The 27,870-nt window shown below is 49.4% G+C and overlaps 1 protein-coding gene across 1 annotated transcript; it reads left to right on the plus strand.

The window, feature by feature from the left end:
• The first annotated feature begins 13,829 nt into the window (after nt 1–13,829).
• On the plus strand, nt 13,830–19,100 carry LOC101391265 (cytochrome P450 2D14-like). Its single transcript, XM_087448822.1, has 9 exons — nt 13,830–14,033; nt 14,740–14,911; nt 15,543–15,695; nt 15,787–15,947; nt 16,300–16,476; nt 16,655–16,796; nt 17,023–17,210; nt 17,678–17,819; nt 17,921–19,100. Exons 1-9 carry the CDS (start codon nt 13,845–13,847, stop codon nt 18,097–18,099), a joined length of 1,503 nt encoding a protein of 500 aa, XP_087304948.1. The 5' UTR covers nt 13,830–13,844; the 3' UTR covers nt 18,100–19,100.
• Nucleotides 19,101–27,870: the final 8,770 nt, after the last annotated feature.

The following is a 27,870-nucleotide window of genomic DNA, read 5'->3' on the forward strand; positions in this document are numbered from 1 at the left end:
ATAGACCACATTTTGCCTATCCCTTCATCCATCGATGGGCACTTGGGTTGCTTCTACCTTTCAGCTTTTGTGAACACTGCTGCTATGATCATGGGGTACAAATACCTCTTTGAGACTCTCCTTTCATTTGTGGATATAGAAGCATCAGACTGTTTTCCACAGCAGCTGCACCATTTTTCATTCGCACCGGCAGTGCACAAGGGTTCTGATTCTCCACATCCTCACCAACACTTGCTATTTTCTGTTTTGATGATAGTAGCCATTCTAATAGGTGTGAGATGGTATCTCATTGTGGTTTCGATTTGCATTTCCCTAATGTTGAGTGATGTTCAGCATCTTTTCATGTGTTTATTGTCCATTTGTATATCTCTTGTTTGAAATGTCTATTCAAGTCCTTGGCCATTTTAAAATCGAGTTGTGTGTTTTGCTGTTGTTGCTTTTGAGTTTTAGGAATTCTTTCTATATTCTAGATATTAATCCCTTCTCAGATACAGTCATGTGCCACATAACAACGTGTAGGTCAACAGTGACCTCATGTATGACAGTGGTCCCATAGGATTAGCACCATAGAGCCTATGTGTGTGGTAGGCTATACCATCTAGGTGTGTGTAATACACTCTATGATGTTCTCACAATGATGAAATCGCCTAATGATGCATTTCTCAAAACATGTCCCCGTCATTAAGTGACACATGACTTTATATGATTTGAAATATTTTCTCCCATTCTGCAAGTTAGCTTTTTACTCTGTTGATAGTATCTTTTGATGTGCAATATTTTTTAATTTTTATGAAGCCCACCTTGTCTACATTTTCTTTTTGTTACCTAAACCTTGGGTGTCATACCCAAGAAATTACTGCCAAATCCAACGTTGAGTACCTTTTGTCTGTCGTCTAAGAAGTTTTGCCTAAGAATTTTCTTAGTTTTCTTCTAAGAATTTTCTAGTTTTAGCTCTTACATTTGAGTCTTCATTACATTTTGAAATAATTTTTCTATATGGCGCCAGGTGAAGGTCTGACTTCATTCTTTTGCATTAAGATATCCAGATTTCCCAGCACCATTTACTGAAAAGACTGTCCTTTCCCTCTTGAATAGTCTTGGCACCCGTGTCAAAATCATTTGACTCCATATGAGGGATTGTTTCTGGGACTTCTGTTCTCTTTGTTGGTCTATATCTCTGTCTTTATGCCAGTACCACAGCGTGTTGATTAATGTAGCTTTGGAGTAAGTTTTTAAATCAGGAAGTCTGAGATTAATTCTTGTTTGTCAAGATTGTTTTTGGGTCGTTGGGGTCACTTGAGAGTCCATATGAATTTTAGGATTGATTTTTCCATTTCTGCAAAAAGCCACTGATATTTTGAAAGGGATTGCATTAAATCTGTAGATCCCTTTGAGTAGTTTTGATGTTTTTACAATACTGCTTTCCAATCAATGAACCTAGGATAACTTTCAATTTTCTTGTGTCCTCTTTAATTTCTTTCAGCAATGTTTTGTAGTTTTCATGGTAGAAGTCTTTCATCTCCTTGGTTAAGTTAATTCCTACGTATTTTATTTTTTCTGAGCTATTGTAAATAAAATATTTTCTTAATTTCATTTTTGGATTGTTCATTGTTATTGTGTAGAAATACAGCTGATTTTTGTCATTGATTTTCTCTCTCAGTACTTTGCTGAATTTGTTTATGAGTTCTAACAGGGTTTTTTGTGGAATCTTTAGTTTTTTCTACACACAAGATCATATCATCTGCAAACAGAGACGGAGTTAATTCTTATTTTGCAATTAGGATGCTTTTAATTTCCTTTTCTTTCCTAATTGCTCTCACAAGAACTTCCAGTACTATGTTGAGTGGAAGTGGCAAAAGTGGGCATCCTTTATTTTTTCCTGAAGTTTAAGAAAATCTTTCCGTTTTTACCATTGAATATCCAATTTGCTGTGGGTTTTCATATATGGCTTTTGTTATGTTGAGGTAGTTTCCTTCTATTCCTAGATTATTGAGTGTTTTCAACATGAAAGAGTGTTGAATTTTGTCAAATGCTTTATCTGCATAAATTGAGATGATCATGTAGTTTTTGCCCTTCATTCTGTTAATGTGGTGTATAACACTGATCAATTTCCATGTGTTGAATCATTCTTGAATTCCATTAATAAAGCCCACCTGCTCATAATCCTTTCCCACTTGTATAATCCTTGAATAGGCTGCTCAATTTGGTTTGCTAGTGTTTTCTTGAGGACTTTTCATCAGTGTTCGTAAGGCATATTGTTCTGTAGTTTTCTTGTAGTGTCTTTGTCTGGCTTTAATATCAGGGTAATGCTGGCCTCCTAGAATGAGTTAGGACGTGTTCCTTCCTCTTCAATATTTTGGAAAACCTTGAGTAGGATTGGTGTTAGTTCTTCTTTAAATGTTGGGTAGAATTAAACAGTGAAGCCATCAGATCCAGGGCATTTCTTTGTCAGGAGATTTTTGATTATTTATTCAATCTCTTTATTATTAAAAGTCTATTCAAATTTTCTACTTGCTTGTTATTCAGTCTTGGTAGCTTTTCTGTTTCTAGGAATTTGTCCATTTCATCAATCGGTTATTCAATTGTTGGCATACAGTTGTTCACAATACAGTCTTGTAATGCTCCTTTTTTCTGTAGAATCAGTAGTAATAGCCCTGTTTTCATTTCTGTTGTTAATAATTTGAGTCTTCTCTCTTTTTTCTTGGTTCATTTAGCTAAAGGTTTGTCAGCTTTGTTGATCTTTTTGAAGAACCAACTTTTGGTTTAATTGATTTTCCCTATTATTTATCTGATCTCCGTTTCATTTATCTATACTCTACATTATTTCCTTCTTTCTACTGGCTTTGCGTTTTCATTGCTGTTCTTTTTCTAATTCTTTAACATGTAGTCTTAGGTAATTGATTTGTGATCTGTTTTAATGTAGGCATTTACAGTTATAGACTTCCCTCTGAACATGACTTTTGCTGGAATCTGTAAGTTTGGGTATATTGTGCTGTTGTGTTCATTCATCTCAAGCTACACCCTACTTTCTCTTATGATTTCTTCTTTGACCCATTGGTTGTTTATGAATGCATTGTTTGATTTCCACATATTTGGGAATTTTCCAGTTCTCCTTCTGTTGTTGATTTCTAGGTTGTGGTGGACAGATATCCTGATCACTATCAAGTCAATCCAGCATGATTTCCTTGCACGGGTAGTATATCAGCTGCTTCATCTGGAAAGTTCCACATGGCATTTAAAGGAGGGGAAGAATAATCCCCCTTCTCAGGGTAAAGGAAACTTTTCAGTAGTTTCCTGATGTTGCCCCACCCCCACTTGGACTACCAAGTGGAGTTCTTGTTGACCAGAGGTCATAGAGGTGCCTTCTGTTGTGCCAGCATAATCTTCCCCTTTGGGAGCATCCCTGACAGAAGTGGCCATAACTTGGACCAGAGGAAATGCCAGCTTGGTACAGTGTCAGTACATCTCCCCACCCTCTCCTTTATTTCCATTTTAGCTAATTACATATAGCAATAACCACCGGCTTGTATATTAGCAGGTTCCATGGAGTTTTTTTGCATTTCCTTACATATTCCTTGAACCAACCCCTAGGAGGTTAGCTCTATCATTTCCCAATTCCATAGGTAACTTTTACCTCCAGTAACTGACCACAGTGCAGCTGCAGCATCACACCACAAGCGATGCAGAAACCATTCAGGAAAGAAGGTTCATCGACCCCCCGCCCCTATTCTTCCTTTTCCAAAACTGTGCCTTCCGCACATTCAAGAGAGTCAGGGTTATTCTAGTGAATGCCACGTTTGAAGCCAACTGTGTCGAGGGGCCCCAAGAATATCCTAGAGTCAATGCACTCATGGACAACTCACAGAATTCAGAAATACTGTTATTCTCTTAGTCTGTTATTCTCTGGTTATTCTCTTAGAATGTTTGGGATGCTAGAGCAAAATACCCTAGAATAAGTGGTTATAAAAAGCAAAATAAAAAATTTATTCCTCACAGCTCTGGAGTCTGGGATGTCCAAGATCAAGGCTCTGGCAGATTTGATGTCTGGTGAGGGCTCGCTTTCTGATGCATGGACAGTCACCTTTTCACTGTGTCTTGACCTGGCAGAAGGATCAAGGGATCTCTCTGAGTTCTCTTCAGAGGCACCAATCCTATTCATGAGGACTCCATCCTCATGACCTAATCACCTCCCAATGGCCCCACTAACAAATACCATCAAATGGGGATTAGGTTTAAACATGAATTTTGGGGAGACACAGGCATTCTCTCTATAGCAACTATGGTTTATTACAGTAAAAGGATACAAATTAAAATCAGCAAAGGTAAAATACAAATAGGACAGACAGACAGACACATAGCAGATCACAACACAGGTTTCCATTTGTCCTCTTCCAGGAGACGCAGAGAACAGTGCTTAATACCCCGGCAACGATGAGTGACACAGGCACAGAATATTGCCAATCAGGGATGCACAAATGAGCCTCAGTGTCCAGGGATTTTACTGGGTTGGTGTCATAGGCATGGAGCACCTGTGTCGCTGACAGGAGTGACTAAGTCTCCAGCCCCTCCAGAGGCCAGACTGACACAGGGAGATGCAGGGTCCCTCCATATGTCACATTGTTAGCATGAATGATCTGGCATGGCCTGAAGCTCCAGGAAAATAAAGAATGCTTATCCAGCAGAATATTCCCATAACCTAAAGTTCATCTCCCAGGAATTGGTCAGGGGTCAGTCACTGCTGTACAAGGATCAGGATGTGAACACTCCAAACCTGCTGACTTTACCCGTTACTGCAAGGGACTCACTCGGCCTGGATGCCCACATCCCAGGCCTGACTCCACCCACCTCACCATGGGCCAGCAGCTCAACCAGTACCATCAAATCTGCCCAACTTCATCGATGACAGCTCAATAGGTGGGGAACTCAGGGATGGCTGGGAAGTGATGTGTCAGGTTAACAACTAGCCTCTGTCCTCAGGTTCCAAAGCCTTCCCTGGGAAGCCTGATGGCAGTCTTGGTGTGAGCACCTCCCTGAGCCTCTCAGCACCCTTTCCCAGCCCAGCAGGGATGCTCGTGTCCAGGCCACTGCAGAGTGGAGGTTGCCTCATGGCCAGGTGGGATCTGGAGGACACTCCTATGGGCTCCAACCCAGGGCACTGTCCTGGGAGTGGCTGAGTCACACCAGGCTCTCAGGAGGCTATGCCAGGGTGCAGGGAATGGGCCCTGTGGTCCACAGGCATGCTTTAGCGACAGGGGTCAATCTTGGACCCATTTGAGGGTGGGATGGCCAGGGGAAGAGATGCCATATGGATCTTGGAGGGGGACACCTTGGCTCTCCTCCTTGCTCTGCCAGGACACTCTGTGACCCTGGGCACATCACTCCCTGCCCTTGGCTTCTTTTTTTCCTTCAGCCGATGAGTCATTTGTACCAGCTCGCCGCTGGGTCGTGTTTTCCTGCTCTGACTCTAGGGCCGTGATCTTGTTAGCCTGGAGCCCCGGTTGAGGGCAGGGACTGCCATCTTTCCACCTGTCCCCACACCCAAAATTGACTGGCTCTGGACTGAGCACGTGGGCTGTGCCCAAGAGTTCTTAATAATTGACTGCTTACCCGAGTCTTTTCGACCCCCTGGTGTAACTGGGTAACAGCTTGGGGACCACAGACACTCAGGCAGAAGGATCCCCTCCAAGCCTCTGATGCCAGAGAACCCCCACCCAACAGCATCCTTGACCCGGGTTCCACCAGTGTCTTCCAGGTGCCCTCGTGACAGGGAGCTCCCTGCTCTCAGCACTCAGGGAACTTGGTCTGTCCCTTGGCACTAAGTCAGAAAGCCATCCATGGCCCCTTTAGCCTCTCCAGAGTTTCCACTGTTGTGTCTATGGTGGCACGATGGGTGTTCCCGCAGCTTGTTGGGACATGGAGCGTGGACGGGGCCACACTGGGTTTGTGAAGATGTGAGGCCTCTGAGAGGAGGCAGGTGGGCCTGCAGAAGCAGCAGCTCTGTGATTTATTGGAGACTTCATCATGTGTGGTTCTGAGTTTTGGGGATGTCAGAGGCTTGGAACCAGCTCAGTCAGAGCTTCCTCAGGAGTTGGGAGACTGAATTGACATGAGTGAAGCCATGATGGCTGCTCCATGACCCTCAGAAACCATCAGCACTGAAAAAATACAAAGCAGTTGCTTGTGATGGGAAGTGGCTCTTCTCCCACAATACAAACTGCAATTGTTTATGTCTCAAGACTCTAGGAGCGTCAGGAGCAGGCACAGACTGGCCATCTGTGTTCTCCGGACGATTACCGGGAGTCACAGTGCACGTACACACTAGATAACACCTAACATCTAAAGAAAAGAAACACCAGATGTTCCCATGTGGGCCCTCGATGAAATCCTAAATAAAAACCCTTGCTTAGCATTGCCTGGGCAGGAGTCTCACCTGTGGAGGGGACGCCTTGCTCAGGATCCTTTCTGTCAACCGATACTCCCCGCCTGGCCGTGCTGTTGGGACTCCCCCAGCTAAAAGGCATGGATGTTCTGAGTACCTGGTTTGATGTTACTTTCATTTTCCCATCCTTGTATTCTCATATTTTACTGATTTTCTTTCACTGTAGCTGTTTCATCCTAATTTTGTATATCTCTATTAATAAACAATCATTGCTTACTTACTAGATATTTGCTCTGAGTGGTCCTCAGGGCAGGAAAGACGCTATTTCTTTGACCGATCAGACCCTTTTTTCCCCATTAAAACAGAGACCCAACCCCTGGTCCTTTACTCCTTGCTCTCCACGTCAGAGGCCTCTAAAACCACAAGCAGGCATGCCCTTGGGTCCCCTGAAAAAAGGAGGTTTCCCAAGGCGAGTGTAGCCCCAGATACCAGGGGAGCAGGTCAGCATTGATCAAAGGCTAGGTACTCCTCAAACCCAAGGGGAGTGGCCTCAAGGTCCTAATGACCAGGAAGGCAGCAGGAGGCAGGGGAGGCTCATTCAGGAAGGTCGGAGCCTCTGGCTATTGGGGTTCTTCCCTACTCTGAGGGTTGTGACTCCATTTTTCTGCTGTTTGATCACTGACACCTTTTAGTCATCACCTCTTTCTCTTCCTGTGTCCCCCACACTGGGACCAGCTGGTGATAAATCCCTGATTCTCTCTCCTTTGCTCTATAATAGAGTTTCCAACCACTAAACACCTACCCACACAAGCGAACCCTCAACACAGCGCATCACCAAACCACAGTAAATATCTAGGCCAGTCTCCCTTCCTGGCTCTCTCAAGCCATTTTGGACCTGCTTGAGAGGCCAGTCCTGCTCTGCCAAGAGACCTCACAGATTCAAGTAGTAAAGCTTCTCATACCCTCTTGGTGCCATTAGTCTACATACTAATCAAATTTTGAGTGGGAGGGTCTCTCCTGCCTTTGCAGGGTGACCATAACAAGAACCTAAAGACTTGCAGAGTTATAAAGGAGGAAGACAACTACTCTGTTTTAGGAATTCAAGTAGCATCAGTCAGCTCAACACCAATGCTCGAGGTAGAGGAAAACAAGAAACGTCTTTAAAATTCTTCAGGAAATTTACTTCTAATCTAGAATTCTATACCGAGCTGAACTATTAGTCAAGTATGTATGCAGACATTTGAGACATCTAAGATCTCATAAACACCCCTCAGGAGAGCAGTGATATCAGCAAAAATGGCAGATGTCTGAAAATTGGCCACTCCAGAAGACCAATGAAAAGACTGACAAAATGATCAGTTACTTTTTCAGAAATCTTGGTATAAATGAAGAGCTCACAGCTACTCAGGAGCATTTTTTTTCAAGACAAATGGCTGAATATCAGAATGAACAGCAAACTCTGTGGCATTTCCACTTCCCTGGTCCTATCCTCCAGGGTCCAGCTCAGCAGTAGCCTTGAAAATAACCGCCCACATTCCTAGGGAAGCCTCCTGAGGGAGCACAGGACAGGGAATATTTTCAAAGCCTCATTCCCAAAGAATTGTCACTATTTCCCTGGCTGAGTGTTCCCTAGAAGACCCCGTGTGCAGGGCTGTCTGTGTGAGCTGAGAGCGCCCCTCGTGCAAACAGCCTTTTCTCAGGAGAGTTTGTTGAAGGTAATCAGAGGCCACTGTTGAAAATCAAAGCTGCCTGAGCAGTGGATAACAGTTGGGGCAAATGATAAACAAACCACACAGGTTAAAGAGGAGGTTGGGGCATGAAGTGTCCACAGGGGCTTTGAAAAGCTCTGACTGATTCCTGGGAATCTAAGAGGCCATGCACGTGTGTAGGGCTGTGTGCAGCCATGTGCATGCTCAGGAAAGATCTGGGGGAGCCCTTAGCTCTCACCTCTGACTGACCTTGAGGTTCTGTGGAAACAGGAAGTGGAGGCTGAGGGAAAGTTGTAAACTTTTAATTCTATGTCTGGCTGAGTGTTGAACATATGTAACAACACACACACACACACACACACACACACACACACACCAGAGCACATCTTTGCAGCAAAGACTGGGAGAGTGATTGGTTCCAGACATTTAAGGAAATCTCTAACCAATCATTAGCTGACCACCAGCTAACTGAGTAGAGACTGCATTGGCCACACACAACAAGGAATAGAGACTTTCTAGATTTAGTTCATAAACATCACTAAGCAAAGAAACAACTACAATGGCAACAAACCACCACCACAAAAAACCCTGGGGAGCAAAGAGAATCTGATCTCCCGAATTGCCACAGTATCTTATTTAAATATCCAGTTTTCAACAAAAAATTACATGACATGCAAGGGAAGAAGAAAGGATGGTCCATACACAGGAAAAAGGCCATCAATGGAAACCGTCCCTGATGGTGGAGTTGCTGGACAAAGACTGCATATCAGCTAATTCAGTATGTTCACAGGACTAAGAGAAACCATGTCTAAAGAACTAAAGGAGAGTAGGAAAATGATCTCTCACCAATAAAGACTATGTGAAATGAGATAGAATTCATCAAAAGGACCTAGGTAGAATTCTGGATATGAACAGTATAATAACAGAAATGGAAGTTCACTGCAGGAACTCAAGAGCAGATTTGAACAGGAAGAAGAAAAATCAGTGAACATGAGGACAGTCAGCTGAGCTGATCCAGGCCGAGGAACAGAAACAAGGATGAAGAATAATGAGCAGAGATTCAGAAACCTGTGGGCACCATCAAGGATACCACACACACGTTAACGGGAGTCCTAAGAGAAGAAGAGAGAGATAAAGGACTAGAAGGAATATTTGAAGCAATATTGAAAATGGAATACTCCCAAAATTTGATGAAAAACATTAATCTATACATCCAAGAAGCTCAGTGAACTCCAAGTAGGATAAAATCAGAGACCTACACCTACACACATCACAAGAAAACCATCAAAAGACAAAGAAAGCTGCTTTCTTGCTTTGAAAGCAGCAAGAAAGATGTGAGATGCTCCTCAATTAGGGACAAAGGATCCGTCATCAATAACATTGACATCATATTTCTAGTCAGATTTCTTTCTGGCCATTAAGGCCAGAAAGCAGGGGGATGATAATATCCCTCAGGAAGTGACTGGTGGATGTCACAAGCTTGGGAAAGAGCCTCTGGGCTCCACCAGTTGTCCAGTCAGGGTAACTTTAAATCCCCAACACCAAGATTTAAACTTGCCACACCTACACCACCACCTAGGAATCAGGGCTGTGCTGCAGGCCAGGTGAGGACCCTGAGCCATGCATGGCGCAGCCTCCACCAGAAGAGGTCTCGCCCAGGCATCCAGGGGCCTCGCTGAGACCCAGGGTACTTGGTGCTGGGTGTGTGTGTGTGTGTGTGTGTGTGAGAATTTGTGCACGTTGAGTTGAAGTGTGTGTTTTGTCTGAGTGTGGGTGGTCCTGTGCGTGAATAAATTTCTGTGTCGTGGTTCTTTGTGTGTGTGGTGGGTCTGTGTGTGTGTGTCTGCACGTGTGAGCGTGAGGGTAAATGCCGAAGCCCATTCCCACGGACCATCTCTGGGAGGCGGGCCCTGCCCAGCTCCCCCTCCCTCTCGTGTTCCCTCCTCGGCTGCTGCCTCCTGCGCCCCCCGGCGCCCGCGTACGGAACTGCAGCCGCGGCCGCCCTGCCGGGGCCTCCACCTGGATCCTAGCGCTGCGCTGGGCGCGTCAGCACTGCGAGTCAGGTTTGGCGGCCAGGCCCGCGGCCCCACAAGTGGACGCAGCTTCCACTCTTCCTTTCTGTCCCCAGGGAGGAACGGGAATTGCGGGATTTCCTCCGCGGGCGCTGCACACCGCGGGTGGGGGTGGGGGCGGGGGCGGGCAAGGCGAGCAAAATGCCACCCACGTTCCCAGGTCACCGGCTGGGGCTGCAGCTCCCTACCTGCTTTCTAGAGCTCTCTCCTAAGGTTTGCCCCGCATGCGTTGGGGACTCAGGGACGGGCACTTCCTGGTCCGCCATCGTGTTGACGTCACCCCTGGAGTCTAACTCTCAGGCCACAGTGTCTAGAGGACCCGTCCTTGCTGGGTGAACACTTGCGACACCCGCGATCCGTGGGGACGCTCACCCCTCCACCCCAGCGGCTTCACCAGAGCAGAAGCCCAGCGAGGGTGGGCTGAGTGTGTTTCTAAATAAGAAATCTCAGTAACTTACATGTAGAGCAGTAGCTTAGCATGACTTTTGAGATGGACCCGAATGCTGCTCTTTGACTATGACCTCCTGACATGTCCCCTGAGACTCAGTCCCCTCCATGCCTTGGGGACCCTGAAGCCCCCTGCCCTACAGGGCTGTGGGAAGGACACGTGGAGTGAGCAGCAGAGCCTGGCACGCGAGTCCCTGATCAATGGAAGCTGCAATTGCACAATGATTGCAGCAGGCCATCAGCCTGACGATTTTACTGTGTGCTCATTGTACTCAGGAGGTTTTCTCAAGGCCCCTGGTCCTGGAGAACACGCCCCTAGTATCGGGGCTGGGGGTGGGGGGGTCTGCCTGAATTACAGGCATGTCTGTCCCTGCCCTTCATATCCTCATTAGAGTGACTGCTTGGGAGAGCGTGACACATCCAAAACAAAGGGTGGATAAAGATACTTTATCCAGGGCCACTGTGTGACCAACACTTGGACCATCCTGCCCCCTGCTGACACCACCTGATTCTCTGACAGTCCTGGGTAGAGTTGCTGCCCACAGAACAGGACATTCAACTGAGGGCAATGAGAGGCCACAGGCTGGATCTGGAAAGTCCCCACCGTGCCCTCAAGTCTTGCTCTCCTGGTCTGTTGAGTGGCCTCCAAGCTAGTCTTCCTGCCTCCTGGAGGACCAGAGACCCCAGCTGCCTCCAGCCCAGTCCTCGGCCAGATATGCAAAGCTGCCTCCCTCCCTCTGCTCCTCACCCTCCTGCACAGGACTTTGCAGTGCCCCTTTGGTCCCAGTGGCAGGTCATCTTGGCTTGCAGTGCCAGGCCAGCCAAAGTCCTCTAGGAAGTCTTCCCAGAAAGACCGGCTCCAGCCTGAGGCAGTGTCCCCACCACTCTCAAAGCAGTTCCCGCACTGCTAGCTGGGCCTATCAGCTCTCTGTCTTCCCCCTCCTCCTCTTGGTGATGAGCCCCTTGGGGGAGGGGCCCGCCATCCTCTTCCAGCCAGGCTGCGAGGGCACAGCCCAGCACTCAGCACATGGTCCTTCCAGCGGGGGTGGAGCAGAAGTCAAGGCCTGAGCAAGGCAAGATGCAGGGAAGGCCCAGTAAACCGAGGAAGGCCCATTGGGCCCCAGCACCCTACACCCTCTGGCCCCAAGTCTGGCAGGAGAGTGGGGATGTGGGAATTCAGAAGGGGAGGAGCAACTTTCACAGTCAAGCAAGAATTGCAAATCTTGAAAACCAATACCAAGAGCCCACAGCACGTGGAAGCCATGTCTGAGTGGCCATCTCTGAGTGGGGGATGTCCAGAGGCATCCTGGGAAGAAGCTGGTCCTCTTACTGTTGGGGAGTGAGAGAGGGAAAGAATTGCAGGACACAGGGGTGGGGAGTGCCTCCTGAAGGCCCTGCTTCAGCTGGGGAGAGAATACTCCAGCTGTTTCCAGGATGAGAGCTTATCTCACATACCCCTGGGCTGGGTGAGGGGGCCTGACCCCTACCCAGGAAATGCCCCTTCCCCACCCTCTGGGCTCCTGCCCCTTCCCATATGAGTCGGTTTTGGGCTCAGAGTCCTCATCAGCTTCACTGATTTAAAAACTCAGCCTCAAATACCAGCCATTTACTTGTAGAAGGAGGAGAGTCTGAGGTCAGTGGCAGCTACCCTGCCCTGGCACGGCGTATTGCCTCCCCTGCGTGGAGTCTGAGTGAGAGGCTGAGTAACAGGGAAGGCCTGGTAGTCATAATTCCAGCCAGACAGTGGCACGCCCCAGCGTGGGGTGATGCTGAGGTTTGCATCTTTCCTTGAGGGACCAGAGAGTCAGGGTGGAAGGGATGGGGCTGGAGCAGGGGGGACCTGGCCCAGGGAGAGGGAGGAGGGTGGCAAAGGGGGAGGCCTGAGAATCCATTCCTTGTGGTCCTCAGCAGGCCTGTTGGGGTGTAAAGAAATTATGTTGTCCCCACTTTGTTTCCATCCCCTTGTCTTCTAGAAAGAGTTTGAGCAGCTGATGTTCAAGGATAAATGACAATGAGGAGGAGGAAGCAGGCCCCCTCCTCTGGGGACAGAGTCACATCCTCTGCTAAGCCACCCTAGTCCCCTGAGCTTCCTCGCAGCTCAGTCAACAGGGGCGAGTGCCCACCCCACATTTATCCAAGACAGGAAAGTGGACACAGGCACCAGGAGATTCATCACCTGGGTGGCCTCAATAGTTAGGAGATCAAAGGCCCGGTTTGTAACACACTTAGAAAGGGTCTCCTGGTCTTTTAACTGGTTGTTGTGTCACTGGGAGCTCTGAGAACAACCCTGCTGCCTCCCCACCCTGATTCAAAGGTGGGTCAGCCACAACTGGGTGGAAACTGAGGAAACTGAGTCAGACGCCAGCCTGGTGAGGGTCCTCAGCATCACTGCCTGTAGCCTCCAGGGAAGGGGAGGGGGAGGTCACCTCCAGGCAACCACTGGGAACAGGGGCCCTGGTGCTGGGTCTGCGTGCGTGTGTGTGTGTGTGTTAGTGTGTGTATGCGGTACATGTATGAATGTGTGTGCATGTGGTTTTGTGTGTGGGTAAAGGTGTGTGTGCATGTGCTGTGTGTCAGTCTGTGAGTAGGTGGGTAGTGTCTGAATGTGTGTGTGATCTGTGTCTGTGTGTACTGAGTGTACTAGTGTGAAATGAGAGATACGGAGAAATTCACCCCTCCTCCCACTCCCCCTCCCCTCATCCCTCTGAGCATAGTGACCTCCCTGAGAGTGCCAGTACAAACCTGGGAGGTGAAGGTCACTCAGGAGGAGGCAGGTGAGACATGGGAAGGCAAGACTGTGTTCTGGGGATGAGGCTGTGACCACATTAGGGAGTGTGAGCCTGATATGACAGGTGGGGGCAGGATCAAGTCCGAAGACCCCTGGTTCTTCCTCGGACCTGTAAATGGTGGGGAGTCAGGCTGGGGGTGGGGACTTCCCTTTTCTCTACCCCCCACCCAGAATAAGCAACTAGAGAGGGCAGCAGGCACAGGAATTCTGTGCCACACCTGCAACAGAACTTCCCTGGCCCCTCCCTGCAGCCTGTGGCAGCAAATTCATCTCAACAGGTAGGTTCAGTGTAGAGGGCAAAGGCCAGTCTCAGTTCCTATTATAAAGAGACCCAGGCTGGTCAAACCCTCAGGGTTGGTGAGAGTGCCCTGCCTGGCCTGGTCCTAGGTGCCTGGTGTGGTGAGGGGTGCCAGTGTGTCCAGAGGAGCCCAGTTCCCACCGAGGCAGCCATGGGGCTACTGACCGGGGAGACACTGGGGCCCTTGGCCGTGGCCGTGGCCATTTTCCTGCTCCTGGTGGACCTGATGCACCGACGCCAACGCTGGGCCCCACGCTACCCACCAGGCCCCATGCCCCTCCCTGGGCTGGGCAACCAGCTGCAGCTGGACTTCCACGACTTGCTTTCCTGCTTTACTCGGGTGAGGAAGGTTGGGGGTGGTGGGGAGCAGAGGGCCTGCAGACCCACTGAACAGCAGACAGTGGGTAGTGGTGAAGCCACGGGCTGGACAGGGAGCTGCGTGGAAAACTGGAGGCAGATTTGAGAGGCCTCCTGGGGGAGGGCATCTGTGCAGGGCATGGAGGACAGTTTGAATTTTCCAATCAAAGGTCAGAGAAGACAAAGTCCTGGTGGGGGATAAGACTTGGCAGTGGGTTTGGGATCCAGTGGGACAGGGCTTAAGTTATGTGAGCCTGAGTCCCTTCTGAGGACATCAGGGAGAGACGACGAGATTGGGGGAGGGGAGTCCAGTCATGAGCCCCATTGACATCTGGAAATCGAGGTTGAGAGGGGACAGTGACCAGGTTCAAATCTTTCACTGCTGTGAGACCTTGAGCCTTACTGCTCACCACTCTGAACCTCAGTTTCTTCACCTGTAAAATGGGATGCTAACTTTGCCTCCTGACATCTTGGTGACCTCTGCGAAGTCACAGCTGGATGATCTGATCCAACGTGAGGTCCTCAACCATAGAGGATGTGACCACCAGCGTCACAAGGCCAGAGAAAGTCCTTGCACCCACGCACTGTTGGCGGCCCAGGGCTCTCCCCAGGGTCTAGAGCCAGGAGACTGGGTCAGGCAACCTGGGGTGGGGTGAGACTTGTGGAATGCTTGGACTCTTGGCCTGCAGCTGCGGAGCCGCTTCGGGGACGTGTTCAGCCTGCAGCTGGCTTGGACGCCTGTGGTCATAATCAACGGGCTGGCGGCCATGCGCGAGGCGTTGGTGGTTCAGAGCGAAGACACCGCCGACCGCCCACCTATGCCTGTTTTTGAGCACCTGGGCTTCGGACCCCACGCGCAAGGCAAGCGGAAGAGGGAAGGATTGCGGCCCAGCGGCGACTTGGCCCGCAGTGACCTGAGACCCGCAGGGCCAAGCGGAGGCAGGGTGGTGGACCTGCGGAGCAGGGAGGAGTCAGCGAATTTGAAGGAGCAGCAGGTGGAGGAAGAAGCCTGTGCTAAGGGTGGGGAGGTGGATGCAGGCGATGCGGAGGGCGGGGCCTTACTGGAAGTGGGCGGGGCCGGGCCACTGTGAGCAGGAAGGGGATGTCTGGGTGGCGGGAATGAGGAGCACGGAGTCGGTGTGGGCGGGGGAGGGCGTGGGCCGGGAACCTTCGCTGGACGGAAGGACATCTCGGTGGGCAGAGCCAAGAGCGGGACCAAGACCTGCCCCCAGTGTGGAGACCTGGCGAACAATGTGGGCGGGCAGAGGCTGGGATCTGTCCCCTCCGGAAGGAGGTGTAAAGGGGGCGGGACTGCAAGGTTTAGAGAATAAGAATACTGTGGGGGATGTAGGCGCGGGACTGTGTGAGCAGGGCTGGGGCGGGGCATGGCCTCCGGATAGACAGATGGGCGGGCGAGCCAACAAGCATGGTGTGCGCGCAGAGGCGGGGCCAGGGCTCACCCGAGCCACACCCACGTCCGCCCCGCCCCCAGGCATCCTCTTTGCCCGCTATGGGCGCGCCTGGCGGGAGCAGCGGCGCTTCTGCGTGTCCACCCTGCGCAATTTCGGCATGGGCAAGAAGTCACTGGAGCAGTGGGTGACCGAGGAGGCCTCGTGCCTCTGCGCCGCCTTCGCAGACCAGGCCGGTGAGTGCTGGGCTGAGGGACAGGAGACAGGGATGGAGGCTGGGGAGGGGGAGATGGAGGCGACCCCCTGACCTGCACCTTCCCCTCCGAGGACGCCCCTTTAGCCCCAACGCCCTGCTGAACAAAGCGGTGGGCAACGTGATCGCCTCCCTCACCTTTGGGCGCCGCTTCGAGTACAACGACCGGCGCTTCCTCAAGCTATTGGACCTCGCAAATGAACAACTGAAGGAAAATTCTGGCTTTCTGCCCCAGGTACGGGGGAGGAAGGCCCCAAGGAGCCCTGTGGGCAAGCCCCATGGTGGAGCCCTCTGCCTACAATGGGCCTCCGCGGAGGAGGATTTGGATAGAGGGGAGTTGGGTCAGCGGGCACCTGGAGAGGGCTAAGGAACCTGTACCTCTTCCATTGGAAGCCATCAGAACCCGTGAGATGTAGATTTTAGGTTTATACATTCGGGACAAGGCCAGGAGAGAAGGTTGTAGTTGGAACATGGGGAGGAACGAGGTTGATGGTGGGGACACCCAGGGAGGAGCGGGAACCTGATTGGTGGAGGTGAAGACCTGAGCACAGGGAGGACCCAGGGCCCCACATCTGTGGCCTGCACAGGTGGTGCACGCCATACCAGTGCTCCTGCACATCCCGGGGCTGGTCGACAAGGCTTTTCCTGCCCAGAGGGCCTTCATGGCCCTGGTGGATGAGCTGGTTGCTGAGAACAGGATGACCCGGGACCCGGCCCAGCCTCCCAGAGACCTGACTGATGCCTTCCTGGACGAGGTGGAGAAGGTGAGCTGCCATGGACGAGGGCAGAGGTTGTGGGTTGGCGGACCTTGAGAGGAGCCTGGCAAGGTGGGGCCTGTGTATCACCCAGTGATCAGGCACCAGGGCTGAATGGGTACAGAGTGGGAGGCCATTTGGGGTTTTCTCCCTCTGCCCCTGAGCCCACCATCTCTGCATGGCCCAGGCCAAGGGGAACCCCGAGAGCAGCTTCAATGATGAGAACCTGCGCCTGGTGGTGACTGATCTGTTCTTTGCTGGGATTGTGACCACCTCGACCACGCTGGCCTGGGCCCTCCTGCTCATGATCCTGCACCCGGATGTGCAGTGTGAGCCCAGCCTGGGGGCCTGATGGGCTGGGCCAGGGAGGAGAGGGACCGGCTGGGGCCCTGAGCTTGGTTGACCATCAGGAGCTCTGAGCAGAGGCTGGGCCCTGGCTCAGGGGTCTGAGTGATCTCCTCCTCCCCGTGGGCAGAACCCCTACAAAGGAGTCAGGAGGAGGTCAGGGTCTAGCACCCTGGGTTCTGACCACTGTGGGGACGCTTGTCTGTCCAGGCCGTGTCCAACAGGAGATCGATGAGGTGATAGGGCAGGCGCGGCGACCAGAGATGGGGGACCAGACCCACATGCCCTTCACCATGGCTGTGGTCCATGAGGTGCAGCGCTTTGGGGACATCATCCCACTGGGCTTGCCCCACATGACATCCCGCGACATTGAAGTGCAGGGCTTCCGCATCCCCAAGGTAGGCCTGCGACCCTGCTCACCCCAGCTCAGCTCCGTCTGCCCCCTGGTGGTCTCAGCATGGCCATTGCCAGGTGTGACCAGGACTGGAACCCGAGCCACCTAATCCTCATTTCCACAGGCACCAACTCTCCAGCCTGGGTGGGTGTGGGGAGGAAGCAGAGGCAGGGTGGTCCAGGTCCATGTAGAGCCCGCAGTCTGGGCAGGGGAGGACAAACTAAAATGTGTCACGGTGTGTTGGAGCAGCCATGCATGCCAGGACAGGTGGCACGGAGCGTGCCTATGGGAGGTTATTCTCGTGGCCCTGCCATGGGGACAGGGGTGGTGGCGGGAAGCTCTTGGGCTGAGACTGTCATGAAAGTGTCCACTTGTGTGCCAGGCAGAGAGTGTGGCCCATGTGTGTTTGCTGGCAGGGTTTCAGGCACCCCCTCAGCCTAGACCCCACCCATGCCAGGCATCTTCTGCCAGGGGACGGGGCTTTTCACCAACCTGTCCTCGGTGCTGAAGGATGAGACCGTCTGGAAGAAGCCCTTCCGCTTCCACCCCGAGCACTTCCTGGACGCCCAGGGCCGCTTCGTCAAGCAGGAGGCCTTCATGCCCTTCTCAGCAGGTGCCTGTGGGGAGCCTGGCTCGCTGCCCCCTCCTGAGGGAGATTTGAGACATAGAGCCCAGGCCCCCAGGCTCACTGACCCCCCCCATACCCACCCACAGGCCGCCGCTCGTGCCTCGGGGAGCCCCTGGCCCGCATGGAGCTCTTCCTCTTCTTCACCTGCCTCCTGCAGCGCTTCAGCTTCTCGGTGCCCGCTGGGCAGCCCCGCCCCAGCGACCACGGTGTGTCTGGTGTACTGGTGACCCCCTCCCCCTACCAGCTCTGTGCTGTGCCCCGCTAGAGGCTTGACCAAGTGCCTAACCCACTCCTGGAGAAGCACTGATGTACAATAAACCAGTCTGATGGCTCCAACCTGGCTTGAGTCCCACTCTGGCCCCGTGACCAGGCACAGCCAGTGATTCGGCCTCATCAGCCTCCCCAGGCCAGCCTCTACCCCTCCCTGATCCAGCCTCACCTGTCATTTAACCCCATTTGAGAGACGGGTATAGTGAGGCTCAGAAGGTGACAGCTTACCCCCTAGTCACCCATGGAGACCCAGCACTGGCTGCCCTGGTTGGTGACTAAGTCCATGTAGAAGTCTTGACTCCTTCCTGGGTGTCAGGGAGCAGGAGGAGTGTGAATGGGCTTCTGATAGGAATCAGCCCAATCCCTGGCTGGGTGAGCACCCTCAGCTTCAGGGATTCACTACAAGGCCTCACAGGGGTCAGAAAAGCTGTTACACCCACGGTCACGGTCTTTCCAGAGAAATGATCCACATAGAATTAGCAGTGGTCAAAGGCACATAGGTGGAGTTCAGGAAGAACTTCCAGCACAAGCTTCTAGCTGTCTCTCCACAGTATTCCTGCATACAGTGCTCAGTTCTCCCAGCAATGATGAGTGATACAGCAGAGAGTATTGCTCACCAGGGAGGCTCACCCGAGTCTGGGTGTCCAGGGCTTTTGTTGGGGGTCAGTCACTTTACTGAGAGAGTCATACTACTGACCTCAGTTACTCAGTCTCCAGCCCCTCTCAAGGTCAAACTGTGTGGCCCAAGGCCCCTGCCATAAATCACATTGCTGGCAGAAACTGTGTGGTGTGACCCCAGGCCCCAAGTACAGAGACACTCTTGTCAGGCAGGTCATCTCAAGGGCGTAGGGGATGTTTCCGTGGAGGTTGTGAAGGGCCAGGCATTTTTGGGGGGATGTGCAAGGGTGGAAAATCCCAGAGCTACTGAGTAAACTTTTTACTGCACAGGCCACGTCCCTGGTTTTTTGCTCCTACAGTAAAATGGTCATATTTGTTTGAGTATCTACTTTTTCTGTGTGTGTGTGTGTGTGTGTGTGAAAATATACACAACATAAAATTTGCCCTCATAATCATTTTTGAGTGTACAGTTCAATGCTATTAAGTTCTCATATTGTTGTGCAACCATCACCCCACCCATCTCCAGAACTCTTTTCATCTTACAAAACTGAAACCTTGTCCCCATTAGACAATAACTCTCCAGGCCCCCTCCCCATAGCCCCTGGAAACCACCATTCTACTCTGTATCTCTGTGAATTTGACCACTCTAGGGACCTCATATGAGGGGAATCATACCGTCTTTGTCTTTTTGTGACTGACTTAATTCACTTAGCATGATTTCCTCAACGTTCATCTATGTTGTGACACGTGTCAGCATTTCCTTTTTTTAGGCTGAATAATACTCCATTGTATGTATAGACCACATTTGCTGATCCCTTCCTCCATCGATGGACACTTGGGTTGCTTCTACCCTCAGCTGTTGTGAACACTGCTGCTGTGAAAATGGGGGAAAATATCTCTTTGAGACTCTGCTTTCAGTTTGTGGATATATGAGCACTGGACTGTTTTCCACAACAGCTGCACCATTTTACATTCCCACCAGCAGTGCACAAGGGTTCTGATTCTCCACATCTTTGCCAACACTTGCTATTTTCTGTTTTGATGACAGGAGGCATCCTATTGGTGTGAGGTGGGATCTCATTGTGCTCTTGATTTGCATTTCCCTACTGATGAGGGATGTGGAGCATCTTTTCATGTGCTTCTTGTCCACTTGTAGATCTTCTTTGTAGAAGTGTCTATCAAGTTCTTTGCCCATTTTAAAATTGATTTGTGTGTTTGCTGCTGTTTTTGATTTTTAGGAGTTCTCTCTATATTCTAGACAGTAATCCCTTATCAGATACAGTCATGTGCCGCATAACAACGTGTAGGCACGACGACCGCATGTGTGCCAGTGGTCCCGTAAGGTTAGTACCATAGAGCTTAGGTGTGTAGGAGGCTATTCCATCTAGGTTTGTGTAAGTACACTCTATTTTGTTCACACAATGACGAAATCGCCTAATGATGGATTTCTTAAAAATGTGTCCCCGTGATTAAGCATCGTGTGACTATGTGATTTGAAAATATTTTCTCCCATTCTGCAAGTTAGCTTTTTACTCTGTTGATAGTATCATGACATGAAATATTTTTTAATTTTTATGAAGTCCACCTTGTCTACTTTTTTTTTTTCCTGAGGAAGATTCACCCAGAGGTAACACCTGTGCCAATCCTCCCCACTTATCTATGTGTGTTGCCACCACAGAATGGCCACCGATGAGTGTTGTAGATCTGTGCTGGGGAACTAAACCAGAGCCACTGAAGTGGAGCATGCTGAACTTAACCACTAGGCCACAGGGCCAGCCCCCTCTAGTTTTTTGTTGTTCTTGTTGCCTATGCCTTTGGCGTCATATCCAAGAAATTACTGCCAAATCCAATGTTGAGAATCTTTGTCCTTCTTCTAAGAAGTTTTGTCTAAGAATTTTCTTCTAACAATTTTCTAGTTTTAGCTCTTACATTTAGGTCTTTGATCCACTTTGAATTAATTTTTGTATATGGTGCTAGGTAAAGGTCCACCTTCATTCTTTTGCATTAAGATATCCAGATTTCCCAGCGCCATTTGTTGAAAAGACTGTCCTTTCCCCCTTGAGTGGTCTTGGCCCCCATGTCAAAATCATTTGACTCCATATGAGGGATTGTTTTTGGGACTTCTATTCTCTTCGTTGGTCTATATCTCTGTCTTTATGCGGGTACCACAGTGTGGATTACTGTAGCTTTGTAGTAAGTTTTGAAATCAGGATGTATGAGTTTTATTCTTTTTCAAGATCGTTTTGACTATTTGGGGTCCCTTGCGTTTCCATATGAATTTTAGGATTGATTTTTCTATTTCTGCAAAAAAGTCATTGGGATTTTGATAGGAATTGTATTAAATCTGGAGATCATATTGAGTAGTCTTGATGTCTTTACAATATTGCTTTCCAATCCATGAACCTAGGATGTCTTTCAGTTTACTTGTGTCCTCTTTAATTTCTCTCATCAATGTTTTGTAGTTTTCATTGTACAAGTCTTTCACCTCTTTGGTTGAGTTAATTCCTAAGTATTTTATTCTTTTTGATGCTATTGTAAATCAAAATGTTTTCTTAATTTCCTTTTTGCATTGTTCATTGTTAGTGTGTAGAAATACAGCTGATTTTCATTTATTCATTTATTTTTGCTGAAAAAGATTGGCCCTGAGCTAACACCTGTGCCAGTCTTCCTCTATTTTGTATGTGTGTCGCCACCACAGCATGGCCATTGATGAGTGGTGTAGGTTCGTATCAGGGAACCTAACCGGGGCCGCCAAAGTGGAGTGTGCCGAAGATGACCACTAGGCCCCGGGGCCAGCCCACAGCTGATTTTTGTGCATTGATTTTGTATCCTGCTGCTTTGCTGAATTCGTCTAGAAGTTCTAACGTGGTTTTTTGTGGAATCTTTAGGTTTTTCTACATACAAGATCATATCACCTGTGAAGAGACATAATGATATTTCTTCCTTTCCAATTTGGATGCTTTGTATTTCTTTTTCTTTCCTAATTCCCATGGCTAGGACTTCCAGTACTCTGATGAATGGAAGTGGCTAAAGTGACCATCCTTTCTTTTTTCCTGATGTTAAAGGAAAAGATTTCAGTGTTTCACCATTGAGTATGATGCTTGCTGTGGGTTTCCTTCTATTCCTAGTTTGTTGAGTGTTTTTAACATGAAAGAGTGTGGAATTTTGTGAAATGCTTTTTCTCCATCAATTGAGATGATTATGTAGTTTTTGTTCTTCGTTCCATTAAAATGGTGTATAACATTGGTCAATTTTCATATATTCAGTCTTTCTTGAATTCTGTCAGTAAACCTCATCTGGTCATAAACCTTTCCCACTTATGTAATCCTTTTACTATGCTGCTCAATTTAGTTTGCTAGTATTTTCTTGAGGATTTTTGTATCAATGTTCATGAGGAATATTGGCCTGTAGTTTTCTTTTCTTGTAGTTTCTTTGTCTGGCTTTGAAACCAGAGTAATGCTGGACACAGTATGTGTTAGGAAGTGTTCCCTCCTCTTCCATTTTGTGGAAATGTTTGAGTAGGATTGATCTTATTTCTTCTTTAAATATTTAGTAGAATTCAACAATGAAGCCATGAGGTCCAGGGCGCTGCTTTCTCGCTGCTTTCTTGGGAGATTTTTGATTATTCAATCTCCTTATTAATTAAAGGTCTATTCAAATTTTCTCTTTCTTTATTATTCAGTATTGGTTAGTTTTGTGTTTTAGGAAAGTGTCCATTTCATCAATAGGTTATTCCATTTATTGGCATACATCCGTTCACAGAACTCTCTTATAATGCGCTTTCTTTGTGCAGAATCAGTCGTAATGTTCCCACTTTCATTTCTGATGTTACTAGCTTGAGTCTTCTCTCTTTGTTTCTTAGTCCATCGAGCTAAAAGTAGTCCAGCTTTGTTGATCCTTTTGAAGAACCAACTTTTGGTTTAATTGATTTTCTGTATTATTTATCTAGTCTTCATTTCATTTATCTCTGCTCTACATTATGTCTTTCTGGCTTTGAGTTTAATTTGCCTTAATTTTCTGCTTCTTTTTTTTTTTGGTGAGGAAGAATCACCCTCAGCTAACATTTGTTGCCAATCTTCCTCTTTTTGTTTTTGTTTGATTGAGGAAGATTAGCCCTGAGCTAACATCTGTGCCAGTCTTCCCCTATTTTGTGTGTGGGATGCCTCCACCACATGGCAGAAGAGTGGAGTAGGTCTGTACCTGGGATCTGAACCCACGAACCCGGGCTGCCAAAGCGGAGCGCGTGGAACCTTAACCTCTCAGTCATGGGGCTGGCCCCCTTTTCTGCTTCTTTAAGGTGTAGACTTAGGTAGTTGATTTGAGATCTGTTTTAATGTAGGCATTTACACTTACAGACTTCTCTCTGAACACAGCTGTGACTGAATTCCATAAGTTTTGGTATATCGTGCTATCATTTTCATTCATCTCAAGCCATTTTCTACTTTCTCTTATGATTTCTTCTTTGACCCATTGGTTATTTAAGTGTGTGTTGTTTAACTTCCACATATTTGTGAATTTTCCAGTTTTCCTTCTGTTAATGATTTCTAGGTTGTGGTGGACGAATATCCTGATCTCTATCAAGCGAATCCAGCATGACTTGCATGCACAGGCAGCATATCAGTCACTTCATCTGGCAAGTTCCACATGGCATTTAAAGGAGGGGGAGAATAATCCCCCTTCTCAGGTTAAAGGAAAGTTTTCAGTAGTTTCCTGGTGTTGCTCTACCCTCACTTGGACTATGTTTTTGGTGACCAGAGGCCACAGAGGTGCTTTCTGTTGTCCCAGCATAATTTTTCCCTTTGGGAGCATCCCTGACACAAATGGCCATAACTCAGACCAGATGAAATCCCAGCTTGGGGCAGCATCTCTCCCCACCCTCTCCTTTATTTCCATTTTACCTAATTACACATAGCAATAGCCTCGGGATTGTATATTAGCCTACTTCTTGGAGAATTTTTTTGTTTTTGTTTCTTTTTGCATTTCCTTACATTTCCAGTGAACCAACCTCTTGGAGGTTAGCTCTATCGTTTCCGAATTCCATAGATCACTTCTACCTCCAGTAACTGACCACAGTGCAGCTGCTGCGTCACACCACGAGCGATGCAGAAACCATTCAAGAATGAAGATTCGTCAACCGCCACCTCATTCTTCCTTTCCCAAAATATGCCTTCACCACGTTCCAGTGAGTCGGGGTTATTCTAGTGAATCCCACTGTTGAAGCCACCGTGTCGGGGGTCCCCAAGCCCATCCTAAGTCCAGTGATTTGCTGAAGGACTCAGAATGCTGAAATGCTGCTATATTCATGGTTATTGTCTTCGTCTGTTTGGGATCTTACAACACAATATCATGGAATGAGTGGACTTTAAATAACAAACTTTCATTTCTCACAGTTCTGGAGTCTGGGAAGTCCAAGGTCAAGGCTCTGGCAGGTTTGCTGTCTGGTGAGGCCCCCTTTCTGGTTCACAGAGTGTCACTTTTTCAGTGTGTCCTCACCTGGTGGAAGGGTCAAGGGATCTCTCTGGGTTCCCTTTTATAAGGGCACCAATCCCATCCATGAGGACTCCATCCTCATGAGCTAATCACCTCCCAAAGGCCCCACTAACAAATACCATCACATGGGGATTAGGTTTCACCATATGAATTTGGGGGACACAAACATTCCATCTATACGAGTTATAGTTTATTACAGGAAAGGATACAGATTAAATCAGCAAAGGTAAAAGACACATAGGAAAGACAGACAGACACACAGGTGAGCATGGCTCCGGTTTCCATTTGTCCTCTTCCAGGAGAGTCATAGGGTCGGCGCTTAATTCCCCAGCAACAATGAGTGACACATGCACAGAGTATTGCCAGTCAGGGAAGCACAACCGAGCCTCGGTGTCCAGGGATTTCACTGGGGTTGGTGTCATAGGCATGGAGCACCTGCTTGAGAGGCCAGTCCTGCTCTGCCAAGAGACCTCAATGATGCAAACAGTAAAGCTTTTCATATACTCCTAGTGACATCTTGGTGTTATCAGTTCACAACCCATTCAAATTTTGGGTGTTTCTCCTGCTTTGCAGGGTGACCATAACAAGAACCTAAATACTTGCAGAGTTATAGAGAAGAAAGTAGCCTCAGTTTTAGGAACTGAAGTAGCATAAGAGTTGTCAACACCAACACTCGAGGTAGAAGACAATGAGAAATGCCTTGGGCCGGCCCCGTGGCTTAGCGGTTAAGTGCACGCGCTCAGCTACTGGCGGCCTGGGTTCGGATCCCGGGTACGCACCGACACACCGCTTCTCCAGCCATGCTGAGGCCGCGTCCAACATGCAGCAACTAGGAGCATGTGCAACTATCTACTGGGGCTTTGGGGAAAAAGAAAGGAGGAGGATTGGCAATAGAAGTTAGCTCAGAGCCTGTCTTCCTCAGCAAAAAGAGGAGGATTAGCATGGATGTTAGCTCAGGGCTGATCTCCCTCACAAAAAAAAAAAAAAAAAAAGAAATGCCTTTACCATTCTGCAGGAAAGTTATTTCTAATCTAGAGTTCTATACGCAGCTGAACTATTAGTCAAGTATGAATGGAGACATTTTAAGACATCTAAGGTCTCATAAACACCCTTCAGGAGACCAGTGATATCAGCAAAAACGGCAGAGTTCTGAGAATTGGCCACTCCAGAAGAGCAATGAATAAACTGTCAAAATGATCAGATACTTTTTCAGAAGTCTGGGAATTAACCAAAATGTCATGACTATTCAGGAGCATTTTTGCCAAGATATATGGCTGAATCTCAGAATGAACAGCAAGCTCTGTGGCATTTCCACTTGTCTGGTCCTCTCCTCCACTCGCCAGCTCAGCAGGGGCCTTGAAAAGAAACACGTGCATTCCCAGGAAAGCCTCCTGAGGGAGAACAGGACATGGAACATTTTCAAAGCTTCATTCCCAAAGAATTGTCACCATTTCTCTGGCTGGGAGTTCCCTGGAAGACCCCGTGAGCAGGGCTGTCTGTGTGACCTGAGAGCTCCCTTCGTGCAAACAGCCCTTTCTCAGGAGAGTTTGTTGAAGGTAATCAGAGGCAGCTGTGGAAAATCAAAGCTGCCTGAGGGAATGGATAACGGTGCAAACGATACACTAACCACACAGCTTAAAAGAAGCTGGAGTGTGAGGTGTTCACAGGGGCTTTGAAAAGCTCTGGCACATTCCTGGGAATCTAAGAGGGTATGTATGTGTGTAGGGCTGTGTGCAGCTGGGTGCATGCTCAGGAAAGACCTTGGGGGGTGCTAAGCTCTCCACTCTGATTGACCTTGAGGTCTGCACAAACAGGAAGTGAAGGCTGAGGGAAAGCTGTAATTTTTGCCCCAACACACACACACCAACCCTGTTGGCCCCGACGCCCAGATTTAAACTTGTCACGGCCACACCAGAGCCTAGGAATCTGGGCTGTGCTGCAAGCCGGGCGAGGACCCTGAGCCCCGCAGGGAGCAGCCTCCACCAGAAGAGGTCCCGCCCAGGCATCCACGGGCCTCGCTGAGAACCAGGGCACTTGGTGCTGGGTCTGCGTGTGTGCGTGCGTGTGTGTGTTTGTGAGATAATCTGTGCCCCTTGAGTTGATGTTTGAGTTCGTACGTGAGTTTTGTCTGAGTATGGGTGGCTTTGCGGGTGTGTAGATTTCTGTGTGGTGGGTCTGTATGTGTGCATGTGTGAGCAGGAGGATAAAACCCGAACCCCAATACCCTTAAACAAACCCCGGGAGGTGGGCCCTGCCCAGCTCCCTCTTCGCCCCTGTTCACTCTTCGGCCCCGGGCTCCTGCGCCCCCCGGCGCCCGCCTGTGGAACTGCAGGCTCGGCCCCCCCGTAAAGGCTTCCACCTGGATCCTAGCGCTCCGCAGGGCGGGTCCGCACTGCGAGTCAGGCGAGGCGGCCAGGCCCGCGGCCCCACAAGCTACACGTTTCCTGTCTGTCTCCAGGGAGGAGCGGGAATTGGGGGGTTTCCTCTGCGAGCGCTCCATGCCGCGGGGGGAGGGGCAAGGCGAGCCAAATGCGACCAACTTTCCCAGAGCCCTGGCTGGGGCTGCAGCTCCCTACCTGCTTTCTAGAGCTCTCACCCAGGGTTTTCTCCGCATCCTGTGGGGGGCCCAGAGTCGTGTTACGATGGCCAACTAGGAAGCCATTGTGCTGACGTCACCCGTGAACTCTAAATCTCAGATCACAGTGTCCAGAGTACCCTTCCCAGCAGGGGTGAACACCTGTGACACCCATGGTCCCTGTGGGAGAGAGGCAGAGGCGCTCACACCTCTATGCTAGCAGCTTCACCAGAGCAGAAGCCCAGAGAGGGTGCCACAAGTGTGTTTCTAAAATAAGAAATCTTGGTAAGGTACATGTAGAGCAGTAGCTCAGTGCATGTGTTTTCAGATGGATTAGAATGTTGCTCTGCGACTTTGACCTCCTGATGTGACCCCTGAGACTCAGTCTTCTCCATGCCTTGGGGACCATAAAGCCACCTGCCTTACAGGGCTGTGGGGAGGACATGTGAGTGAGCAGCAGAGCCTGGCACGCAAGTCCTTGATCAGTAGAAGCTGCAACTGAACAATGATTGCAACAGGCCGTTGGCCTCACGATTGTACTGTGTGCTCATTGTACTCACGAGATTTCCTCAAGGCCGCCCCATCCTGGACAACAGGCCCCTAGTATCAGGGGCTCTGCCTGAATTACAGGCACGTCTGTCCCTGCCCTTGATATCCACATTAGGGTGACTGCTTGGGAGGTGTGACACATCCAAAACAAAGGGTGGATAAAGACAGTCTATCCAGGGCCACTGTGTGACCAACACTCAGACCATCCTGCCCCACCCCCGACACCACCTGATTCTCTGACAGTCCTGGGTAGAGAGTTGCTGCCCAGAGGACAGGACATTCAACTGAGGCCAATGAAAGGCCACAGGCTAGATCCTGGAAGTCCCCAGGGTGCCTGTGGGTTTTGCCCTCCTGGTCTGTTGAGTGGCCTCAAAACTGCTCTCTTGGCCACCTAGAAGCTCAGGGACCCCCCTCCCCCGCAGTCCAGTCTGCAGACAAACACTCAAAGCCTAATGCAAGGTGCCTCCCTCCCAGTGCCCCTCACCCACCTGCACAGGAGTTTGCAGTGGCCCTTTGGTCCTGCTGCCAGATCAC

Source organism: Ceratotherium simum, chromosome 25 (genome assembly GCF_057802395.1).
Source record: "Ceratotherium simum simum isolate JZ-2026a chromosome 25, ASM5780239v1, whole genome shotgun sequence".
Taxonomy (NCBI): Eukaryota; Metazoa; Chordata; class Mammalia; order Perissodactyla; family Rhinocerotidae; genus Ceratotherium; species Ceratotherium simum.

Coding starts and splice junctions, on each gene's coding strand:
- LOC101391265 (XM_087448822.1), top strand. CDS start 13,845: ATGGGGCTACTGACCGGGGAGACACTGGGGCCCTTGGCCGTGGCCGTG. Junction 15,948..16,299: donor ATTCTGGCTTTCTGCCCCAG/GTACGGGGGAGG, acceptor TGGCCTGCACAG/GTGGTGCACGCCATACCAGT. Junction 16,797..17,022: donor CCTGCACCCGGATGTGCAGT/GTGAGCCCAGCC, acceptor TTGTCTGTCCAG/GCCGTGTCCAACAGGAGATC.